At 46.2% G+C, this 10,772-nt stretch overlaps 1 protein-coding gene across 2 annotated transcripts; it reads right to left on the reverse strand.

The window, feature by feature from the left end:
* Positions 1-643: 643 nt before the first annotated feature.
* LOC104134346 (cytochrome P450 2D14) lies at positions 644-10,304 on the reverse strand. 2 transcript variants are annotated; one of them, XM_009647876.2, is made up of 9 exons: positions 10,013-10,304; positions 8,001-8,172; positions 7,103-7,255; positions 6,289-6,449; positions 5,985-6,158; positions 4,119-4,260; positions 3,323-3,510; positions 2,231-2,372; positions 644-2,134 (listed from the first exon to the last, which is right to left on the reverse strand). In XM_009647876.2, the coding sequence occupies exons 1-9, from the start codon at positions 10,223-10,225 to the stop codon at positions 1,956-1,958; spliced, it is 1,524 nt and encodes a 507-aa protein (XP_009646171.1). In that variant the 5' UTR covers positions 10,226-10,304; the 3' UTR covers positions 644-1,955. The 2 variants fall into 2 exon arrangements, with proteins under 2 accessions (XP_009646171.1, XP_035759124.1); XM_035903231.1 differs by lacking the exon at positions 644-2,134 and having other exon boundaries at positions 2,244-2,380.
* Between the last annotated feature and the right edge of the window lie 468 nt (positions 10,305-10,772).

The raw sequence follows: 10,772 nt of genomic DNA on the forward strand, positions 1-10,772 counted from the left end.
CCCGAGTCGGTGGGTGACAGGAGGCAGCGGGACACTTCTCAGCCGGGCCCCGTTCTCGCAGTAGCCCCCCCCTCCTCCCCGTGCTGTGAGAGCGCCTGCCCTGGCACCCGCTGGTTGGCTTTTACGGCCCTTTTTGGCTTGGAGGTGCTTTCCCCTTCCCGATTGCCGGTGCTAGGTCTGTATTTTGCCGTGAGCTATTTGTTCCCTTTTGCTTCCAGAGTGCCGCACCAACTGATGCGTGCACATGCAGATTGACTTCCTTTCGATGCATTTTTGCATGAGACAAAGTCCCTGTTCCAGGTATACCCACACTTTTTATCCAAATACATGGTTGCAGGAATCATTTCTGTTTAAAGTTTAGTTCACTGACAGCTTCTTTTTAAAAACATTTATGTGTGCTGGTAACTATAAAACCAAGCGTATTCAGCCCAGTGTCGTTGAACCAACCAGAAAAGTAATACTGAAAAGATCTTGAAAGAAACACGTGGGGTGCTGGCTGTAAGGAGAGAATTCTCAAGTGAGAGTCTGAGGCAGTTCTGTGAGACAACCACAAAGAGAAGAGGGGGGGGAAGAAGATGTTTCAGACTACTTTTATTCTTTTGGATTATTTGGAAGAAGAAAAACAACGGAATTAAGTATTTGCAATAGCTTTTATAGCTTCCAAAAATAGTATTAGAAAGATAGATGTGAATGTGGATTTCTTTAGTGGTGATTTTGCATAGAAGCTCCTTTACGCTATGGTCTTTTCAGCCACGTGGTTAAATGTAGTTACTACTAATCTAAACATCAATGTATGTTAACACCTTGCAAAACAACTTGTCAGGAATCTTGCAGGAAACAAGAGAAAGGGGGCTGTGAAATCTACAGCTGTACTGTTTCAAACAGCGTAACTCCATCCCTTTATGAGTTCCAAACCTGCCCCAGAGCTGACTTTATGTAATGCTGAAAAAAAGCAGTTTTCAGGAACTATTTGGATAGGAGACGGTAAATCTAGACACCAGGATTCCTCTTAAAATATATTTATAGGAATTTCTGTATTTCACAAATTACCTGCTTCTATGGCTGAAACACTGCATGGATTATATATGTACTCCTCAGTATTTACTCCTACTGGAGGCATAGTGTGACATAAGGGTTGTCAGGCATTTCTCTGGAATAAAACTTTCTTTGGGGCTATAAATGAAGGCAATGCAGTATGTGTGCAATAGACAGGAGTATGCAATAAGGAAGGCACGAAGGGGTTATGTACTTATCAGACGTTAAGATTTTTCAGGAGCACTGCTCTGAAGTTGTATTTAAATGTCACCTTGTTCTTGGAGCTGAAGGTCTCTCCCTGCCCACCAGCAGCACATGCCAAAGCAGCTGACAGGCCATGGATTGTTTTTGCAGGAACCGAGCCAGAGCTGGACTCCTCTGAGCACCAGGCAGAGGCACACACTGCTGTAGGACAGCACTGCACATGAGGCAGAGCGTGGCTGGGTATGCACCGGGGCTAACAAGAAATGGAATGGGCCAGGAGTACCTTACGGATTTTTCCAGGTTTTTTTTTCTCCTAGAATTGGCAAGACCCCAGGGTTGTCTTCTACTCAGGATACCCTTGTATTCCAGTAAACTTCTTCAGGACTAATAATTCTTTCAGTAGCTGTGTGCTCAGTGAACTGCTGTTGCAACCGATCAGAGCCCAAAGTACAGCAGAGCTGGCTGATGAGGCACATACGTACTTGCAAACTCGATTGTCATCTGTAACTTGCTATGGCTGTCTGATTCAAGATCCAGGACTGGAATTAAGCTAAACTATATACTGGGCCAGACCCTTACTTTACACAGCTGGGAACATCTGCACAGACTTGAGAGGTCTTGAGTGGAACCCAGCATGATCCTGCCTAGACCTGCAACATTTCTGACAAGAGTTTGCATTGCTGGTGGGCTCTGAATGAAAGGAGAGTGGTGTGCACTTATCTTGGGACAGCTCGCACCTGGTATGGGTGTGGGGAGCTTGTGAGGGCAAAGTGACCATCCTCCCGTGGCCTGGGCTGGTCCTCAGGGAGCACAAAGGTGAATTTCTGCAGGAGAGTGGTAAAGAAAATAAAGAGCTCCATCCTGGCCAGCTGTTCCCCCAGGCAGGCACGGCGACCTGCAAGAGAGGGAGTAGAAGGTCTCCATGAAAGAGAACATTAAACCTCTCCTGCTGTGCCTCTGACTTGCAGCTGGATCCTCCCCTCAGATTTACCTGCTGAGAAAGGCAGGAAGGCCTCTGGCTTCACAAACTGCCCGTTTGCATCCAGGAAGTGTTCGGGGTAAAACTCGTTTGGCTTCTCCCAGGCGGTCTCATCCTTCAGCACGGAAGACAAGTTGGTGATGACTGTCGTCCCCTGCGCTCCTCCACAAGAGGAAACAACTTACGTGAGACCAGCAGCGTTACCTTGGCACGACAGATCAGTGCTGGTCCCATTTTGGTCCATGTCTCCCATCTAATAGCAACCATCGTTCAGTGCTTCAGAATAAGGCACTGATCTCCTCTTCTGTATCTCATTTAAAACAGAGGTAAAGCAGGACACTTTTCCAATGACATATGGCGCCTGCCCTATGCTCCGAAGCATCTGAACTTCTGCAATTTGTATCCTTACAAAGGCCATTGCATGCAAACGCCAATTTCACGGTTACACAGTGGAAACAGCCTCTGCTTCTCACATCCTCCTAGACTTGCTTTATAGCTGGAGAGAAAAAGCTGACTGACAGACTTCAAAGCCCAACTTTTGCAGTGGCCATGGGAAATTGCAAAGCTTTCCTGCTTCACATGTCAGTGTTCTAAGTTAGAGCGGATATCGCAAGGCTGAAAAAAAAATCCCAGGCTTGCGTTGCTACCAATGCTGCCAGGGCAGCTGCCTGTCACAATGGCAGTAGAGTGAATGCCAGTGGCGTTTATTTGAATAGCTTCAGAGCTTGGAGTTTTAACTACTACCATCTTAGAAAAGCCAGTGAGCTGGTGTCGTGTGCCTCCAGAGAGCCCATTAGGCTCCATTACTTTCTCCTTCCAACACAGGCAGGGCAGTGGATGCCACAGCTCCTTGAGAGGAAAGCAAACCTTCGCATCGAGCTGCCACTGCAGTTGGGTTCCCACATAACCAGCACAAACCTAGAGCACAAATGTGACTGTCTGCCTGGACTTAGCATTTCAAAATGTTCTACTTCAGTGCTCGCCAGTGACTATGATTTGGGGCTGGAAGCGCAATGCTGAAGAGTTGTGTGGAGTCACCCACGCTACAGGCCTGGTGTCTGCATGTTGGGGGGGATGCTGCATAGCCTGTCTGGCCACGGTCACCTTGGGAATGAAGAAGCCTTGCAACTCGGTGTCCCGGTATGTCATGTGAGGTAGTCCAATAGGAATGACATCCCCATAGCGTTGCACTTCATGGATGACAGCATTGGTGTAGGGCATGCTCAGCTGGTCCCCCATGGTGGGTGATCTCTCTCTGCCAATCACCTTATCAATCTCTGCTTGGACCTTACCTGTAAACAGCACAGCTAAGGAATTAAGAGTGCCCTTTGATAAACAGAGGGGCTGGTACAAGCTGTAGGAAAGCCAGTGGCATGAGATCGGTAGACACTGGGTGAGAGCAGGACAAGCAATTAGAGAAAGGAACAGAAACTAGAGGGGAATGCATTTGTTTTCAGTTGTTCAGAGCCATCTGTATAACTATTCTTTGTGCACAATGCCTTTGATAAAGGTCTTGTCACTCAACATGCTACCTTACCCCTCCTCTAGGGTACCTGGGCATGCAGCATTAGAGAATTAAAACAGATTAGGGTGTATTCCAAATACAGGAAGGTGGGTACACTGGCCCCTGGAAGTCCCCAAGTAGCCTTCATAATGAAGGAGAGAGTGAACTTGCCTTTCCAACTCTACTTTTTTCATCAAGGCTTCCTCCCTGACACCACGCCCTGCCAGCACAGTTGTGTTTGGGATGTGTTTCTCCTGGTTTCTGCTAGACCAAGCATCACCAAAGCTGTTCCTCATTGCAAAATCCCCAAACCACGGAGAGAAGATGCTCAATCTCCTCACAGAAAAATGAAGGTTGAAGGGAACACGCCACACCTCTGCCCGTGCTCTCACTTACTCTGTATTTCTGGGTGGAGAAGCATGTACAGAAACGCCCACCGGAGAGTGGTGGAGGTGGTCTCAGAACCAGCTGCAAACAAGTCGGCGGTCACCAGACGAAGGTTGTTATAGTTGAAACCGTTCTCTTCAGCCACCTTACCCTGTGGAAAGCAAACAAACAGGTGATTGGAGCTGGGGTACTTGCTGGGCGAGAAGGCCACTGCTCCAGAGAAGTACTGAGAAGCACTAGATCCATTTTGCTGACCAAGAAGTTCACTGGGAGAGTAGAACACAACACAGGCAATGGTCTGTGTATGACTGATGTACCTTGGTAGCCCTGTTACCTCCTGTATTTGAACGTCATCAGTCACCTCCAATATCCCAAGAGATGAACGCTACACCTGTGTTCAGGACAGAAGTGAACGCCTTGTACTCTCAACTGAGACAGACAGAAGGCCCCTGCCACTTGCCGTAACAATCCTCCCCCAGAGGAGGTGGAACACAGTTATTCGGGTTTGATCAGATCGTAAAACCCACGCAGTAGAGAGGAGGCTGCATTCATGTGGCAAATGCAAAATTAACAGTATTTTGAGGGAGTTATCTATAGCTATGCTTTACAGATTCTCACTGCTTCTGCCCTGCTATTTTCTTACAATCGGGGGGGAAAAAAAAAGATCAGGGTATCATTGTTGCCTATTAAGTCTGCAACACCAATTTCAGCAAAACTGGTCTCTCATCCAAATGCTAATTGAGCTCAAATTTGCTAGCATATGAGATATGACAAGCTCTCTGCATGAGTTCATCTGCTTGTCTTTTCTAATCCTCTTTATACTTTCCTTTCCTAGGGAATAGCTTCTTTTAAGTTATTCTGTATATTTTGATGCTGTTGTAATATGGATAGCAATTAATAAGGCATTTAAGAGTCAACTGTTATTCCAATAAAAGATCTCTGGCGCGGGAGCTATGAGGCTGACCTGACCAAAGTTAACCCGCTAGACGGATTTATCAGACTGGCTTATCAGGGGACCTCAGCGAACAGAAGAGAGATGTGACAAGAGGCAACACAGTCAGGCTCACATCCACCCCCGAGTAGTACTGCTCAGTGCAGAGTAACGTAGGTCACGTTGCTCTGCCCGTGCGAGCTGGAGGGGCTAAGGCATGGACTGAAGGTGCCCAGTGAATCCATGAGCAGAAACATATGGTGGATGGATGGGCTGATGCAAGCACCTTTGATTTTATACTGACTTCATGCCTGACTGAATCAAAGGAAAGACTCCCTTTAATTTCAGTGAGGTCCAGATTTAGGCCTTCATCTGATCTGGAAGGAACTAGTTCTTAGCAAGCAATTAAAAAACAGACATCCTGAAGGAGATGCCATCTTTCCAAGCCATAACTTGGTTTAAAGGCAAGCCACAGACTGAGCAATGATACCAAAAAGCCAGTCTGTTGCTGCAGTTTTATAACTGGTTTTGAGACATCAGTCATTAAGACACTGACATACGCAAAATCTTGTGAGTTGACTTGTCTCGCGCAAACTTACCCTGGCGCAAACTTAAAAATATTAGTGAATTCTCAATTATCGCCTTTTAAATGCCTTCAAAATGGTCTAGGCTGGAAAGAAGGGAGTTGCTAGACTCTGAGGGGAATGTAAAGGTAGAAAATGGGAACAAGAATATCAGCAGGTAATACGCTCTCAAGATAATAAAGGAGGTTACAGCATGAAGAAGTTAACACCTTCTCAAGATACAACATGGAATGAAAAAGTAGGAAATTAGTTAGTAAGAGGTTTTATACAGCTTTATGAGGAAAGTCAGCTTCTATTGACAAGCTTAAACAGGCAGAGGAATTGCCCCTGGACCCTGAGGTTCTGCTGGCGTCACCCTACCTTCTCCATTTCCTTTAAAAACGCGTCAGTGAAGTCTCGGATATAAGCAGGGTTCCAGGTCTCCATGTGCTTATCTATGAGCACGTCTATGAAGTCCATTAATGCCTTTTGCCCTCGAAAGACTTTTTGTGGCACTCCGGGGATGCACAACAAAATGGGCACCACGTTAAGAAGCTGGGATGTCAGAACCAGAGAGAGAGAGAGAGAAGATATTATGTGATGCAAAAAGAAAAATAATGAAAATTCAATGTTCCCAAGCAACAGAGGGCAGCTCCTTATAGAATGTATTATGCTCTTGGTTTACCTGAGGCAGGAATCCAGCTTCTTCATTCAGGGAATTTTCAAACAAATGTAACAGCTTCTTGAATGTCTCGTCACCGTAGTCGAAACGCTCTCCGTAGATAGTGGTGCAGATCACGTTGCAGACTGCATTATTTACAAGAAAACGTAAATCGAAAGGACGACCTAAAAATGGAAATGGAGACCAAGCAATGAAGCTAAGCAACACCAAGCTGTTGGAACTCAGCTGTCAGCAATGAGAATAACACAAATGCCTCTTTGATGCCTTCAAGAGAAAAAGCCCCCAAACACCACTTAAAGTACAAATGCATCTTACTAGGAAGTGAAGATCTTCCCATCTCCTACTACAATTTGCTTGATCCTTGTCTAAAGGAGAAAACTCCCAAGAAAATGTGAGTTGCAGGGTTGTTCTGTGACCTGACAGATAGCACTTTGCTGTGTGTCTAGGTGACTGGCGATGTGCTGTGAAAACTCTCAGCTGCACTTCTATTGCATGTGATAATACCAATATGTTCCACTAAACTTCATAAAAGTAATAGTTACCCAGCTCTGGGGCTAATTATATTTTACCTCTTTATTTCTATTTATTTCCTATTTGTTTCCTGTTTCAAATGGACTAGTGTTACAGTAGCCCCACTGTGTAAAGCAGAAGTGACTTCAAGGCAGGGCAGGGTCACTAATACATATAGACTAGAAACTGCATTTGCTCAGGAAGAGAGCACTGCATGCAAACGAGAGTGGCTGTAGTATTACTTCTCTCTCTGCATTGCTCTATTGCCTTTTTCTATGATTTCCCCATCCTTCTGGGTGTGACAAACCTTCTTCAGAATTGACTGCAGAGCACAGAAATCCTGCTTCCTCTGTCACTCGCTCCTCCAAGGATTTCTTTCCCATCCCAAAGTTCCTCAAGGTAGAAAGCGTGAATTTCCTTAGCTCCTTCCAGACGTGCCCGTATCTTGCTATAATAATCCCTGGAATTATGGATGAGCAAGAAATGTCAGGAGCTCTGACCCCATACATCAAGGAAAGTTCGCTAGAGAATAGCAAATGTGAGTTTGGAGGTACTGGTCTGAGTGGATAGATGAAAGAGTCTGACCTCGTACAGCTTGTTCATACAGCAATTCTGAAAACTGATTACTGCACCTTCTCATGCATGTGCATGGCTAGGGGAGGTGGAGGAGATGGGGATTCAATGAGAGCAACAAGTGCTGCTAAGGATAGAGGAATCACTCCCCCAAACCACTCAGCATTGCACCTTCAGCTTGTGTGAACTGGGTAACAGCTTGTGCCACCACACAGGAGCTGAGGATGAGAGATGTGGGCTGGATGCTGGATAATACTCTGCCTTGGAAAAAAGTTACCATTTTTTGTGACAACAACGACATGCACATAGGGTGTGAGTGTAAGCACTAATCACTGGGTGTTGGAAGCTACCAGCTCTAACGCTGGCAGGCAGGTCGCACCAGTGATAGTGTCCTAACACTGCTGAAGAGGTGTGTGTGCTAGCACCTGGAGCTGCACTACAACCACTAAGGGGAGCCCCCTTTTCATCAAATCTGATTTTGTCACCACCAAAGGGTGGCAGACATACAAGGAGATTGACCAGAGGGACACGAGAAGGTGGCACCATACTGAGAAAATCTTCCATCTACCCACCATCTACCCAGTCCTCCTTGTGCTAGTGCCGCAGGGAATGTCCATTTTCAAGGGACTTGCCTTCAGATTTACTTCCATAGCCCAAATGTTCATATACTGGAAAGTATGGCCGGTCAGCAAAGTCCTCCGATCTGTGGACCAGGGCTTCCTTCACTGTTTTATACCCATTCAGTACTACCAGGTTGGTCCAGCAGTTCTGGAGGTTGAAGACATTTCCAAACTTCTTGTGAAGCTGCCAAGATAAAAAAGTATGTCCCTGAAAATCAGCTGAATGTAACGTCAAAAATATCACCATGTCCTTCCTTAGGGCCTTTGGTATTTAGTGATTTTTGAGGTGCTTTTATTAGGAGACCTTCTGCTGATCTTTGACCTTTATCTTTGCAGTGCAAGAGCTTAGAGTGGTGCCAAAAAGCAGCTGAAGCAGGGATCAATGCTCTGTGAGCGGAAAGATTTAGAATACACCTATTGTGGCCGAACTGTTGCCATGACCATTGTGCAAGTATGGATTTTGGATTTTGATTTGGATTTTGTCTGACAATACAAGGTCAAGGACCTTTTTTTGGTTTTTCAAAGGCTGCATGCTCAACAATGATTTTCTAATACTTGTGTTTATTTTGATCTGAAAGTCTAGGCAAGTTTTGAGTGAGTCTACTTCTGCTAGAAGGAAATACTGATGATAAGGTGATATGGTTTTGTTTTTTGTTTTTTTTTTTAAATATCTGTTTGTTCCTGAAGATCTATCCAGAGCCTGGTTCCCAGAAACACATTTGGAAGAGGCAATTCCACAATGGATTTTCAGGTCAACTTTCTCCCTAAAAGGAGGGTACGCATCTGGTACCTGGCACACACCCTACATCTGTTGTTATCTGTAAGAGACATAATGCTGGCAGCAGGATGGCGGCACAGGTAAGCCTGTCAGCCATCCACTCACCACAGGAGCTTGCCAAGGAGCAAAGTCTCCTCCAGGTAGACAAGCCCTTTGACCGGACATAGACCCCTGCGAAGGCAGGTCGAAGCTCCCCTGCTAGTCAGTAGCACTGAACAAAGCACTCAGGAGCATGCTGCTGGAAGACAGTGCAACAGTAGCGATGCCCCACAGTGTGTGCTCTGTTTTCTTTTTCTTTTTTCTGTCCTCTTTTTTTTTTTTTTTTTTTTTTTTTTGTTAAAAAACTAAGTGCCTTTATTTCAGCACTGTAGCAATGCAAGGAATTGAAGTACTTAAGACTGTATTTGCAGTGGGGTTGGAAAGGGAATTAGCACTTCACTGGCACTGGAAATACATCATTAAAAGCGATTACTGGTCAAGATTGTGGTTAGCATGACCCTGACGTGATGTGATTTGAAAATGGTAATCTTTTGGACTATACACAAGTAAATAATACAAACGCTATATTTAGTTTCTCCATTTGGCAGATTTTGGACAGACAGCTGAACTGTCTGTGCCATCCTAGAGAAAAGGCCTTTAGAGTTTGCAAACTGAAGCACAAAACCCCTGTGGTTTATCTGCTGCAAGCTGTGCTGTGCTTTTCCTTTGAGAAAAGCTGAGCCCTGGCTTTGAATAGGAACGCTACTGAAATTTTGGGCATTGCTGTTCAGGCACGTCCTGCAAGCTAATCTCTTTAACTGAAACTGTCACATGCCTGTAGGCGTGCTTGAATAACTTGCACGGAAGTCTGCCGTTCCTGCAGCCACATCCCAAGCCCACAGATATTTGCTTGTCTTCCCTTGTTTGTACGTCTCCCTGTTCTTCCCTTGCCCCCACGCCTGCCCGAGTGTTAAGTTGGCATCCGGCTCCACAGCAGAGCAAGCATCATCAGTTATCAGGTGTCCAACAGCAACTCCCACTGAGCTCACGCAGACATCGGGAGATGGAGGCTGGCGAGTGTTGGTGTGTGATTATTTATCTGTATGGGCCAGGTCAGTGTCCTTAGGTAGTGACTTGCTTCATCCTGGACTTTGGAGAGGGCATTGCCCTTTGGCTTTGTGTAAGGGTAGATCATGCCAGTGTGTCCCCACCCCTCCTAGGCCCACGGTCACGTGAGGGGCGCTTCGTCATGGGGGCCGACACTCACCTGGTTGAAGGAGAGGTGGGGGTTGCGGAAGTCAACGTACAGCATGGTCCCAATGAACGGCAGTGACACTGGGCCCGGTGGGTAATGGCTCCACTTCTTCCTGCGTTTCATGAAGTCAAGAAGTAAAGTAAAGACTGTAAGAAAAACTCCCAGTATAGAGATGTTGCTCCAGCAGGATGACAGCTGGGACCCCAGCCACAGGAGCAATGCCATTTTGTAGTCTGTCTACTCCTTGGCCTTCCTCTTTGGACCCAAAACGGTTTCTGACTCTTCTTGCCGTGTCCTCTTCTCTTCCCTTCTCCTCTTTTCTCTCTTTTCTCTTTTTTCTTCTCTCTTCTTTCCTTTCCCCAGGCAGCTTCCCTCTTTTCCTTGCTTTCTCCTCTTCCCCACACTCTTTTTTTTCTGTCTCCCTTCTCTCTCCCTGCAGTTGCTGGCCTGTGAATGTGGGACTTGGCTCAATCCTGAAGCTCCTCCTCTGCTCAGCTCAGCCTTGGGGGAGTGGTGATGAGGGTCATCCCTCCTCTTCTCTCCTCCTCCTCCAAAGTCAGAGCTCAGAGGCTGCTTTGTCCCTGCTGCTGGTGGCAGGGCTGGGTGAGGTCCGGGTGTGGTCTGAGTGGGTACCCTCTCCCACAGCCGAGGTGGGACTGCAGTTCACAACAAGCAATACAGTCTGGCTGCATTCTTGTGGGGCAATTTTGAAAGAGTTAGTTTAAATCTGTGTCATCTGTGTTTGTAAAGACAAGTTAATGGAGAAGCAGCT

Source organism: Egretta garzetta, unplaced genomic scaffold (assembly GCF_000687185.1).
Source record: "Egretta garzetta isolate BGI_Z169 unplaced genomic scaffold, ASM68718v1 scaffold51, whole genome shotgun sequence".
Taxonomy (NCBI): domain Eukaryota; kingdom Metazoa; phylum Chordata; class Aves; order Pelecaniformes; family Ardeidae; genus Egretta; species Egretta garzetta.

What these genes read in the sequence shown, in the direction of transcription:
- LOC104134346 (XM_009647876.2), bottom strand. Translation starts at nt 10,225, where the DNA reads ATGGCATTGCTCCTGTGGCTGGGGTCCCAGCTGTCATCCTGCTGGAGC. An exon ending in CTATGGAAGTAAATCTGAAG is followed by an intron (nt 7,256 to 8,000) that starts GCAAGTCCCTTG and finishes CCATAATTCCAG; the next exon opens with GGATTATTATAGCAAGATAC. An exon ending in AAGGCTTCTTCATTCCCAAG is followed by an intron (nt 2,373 to 3,322) that starts GTGACCGTGGCC and finishes GGAGGAGCGCAG; the next exon opens with GGGACGACAGTCATCACCAA.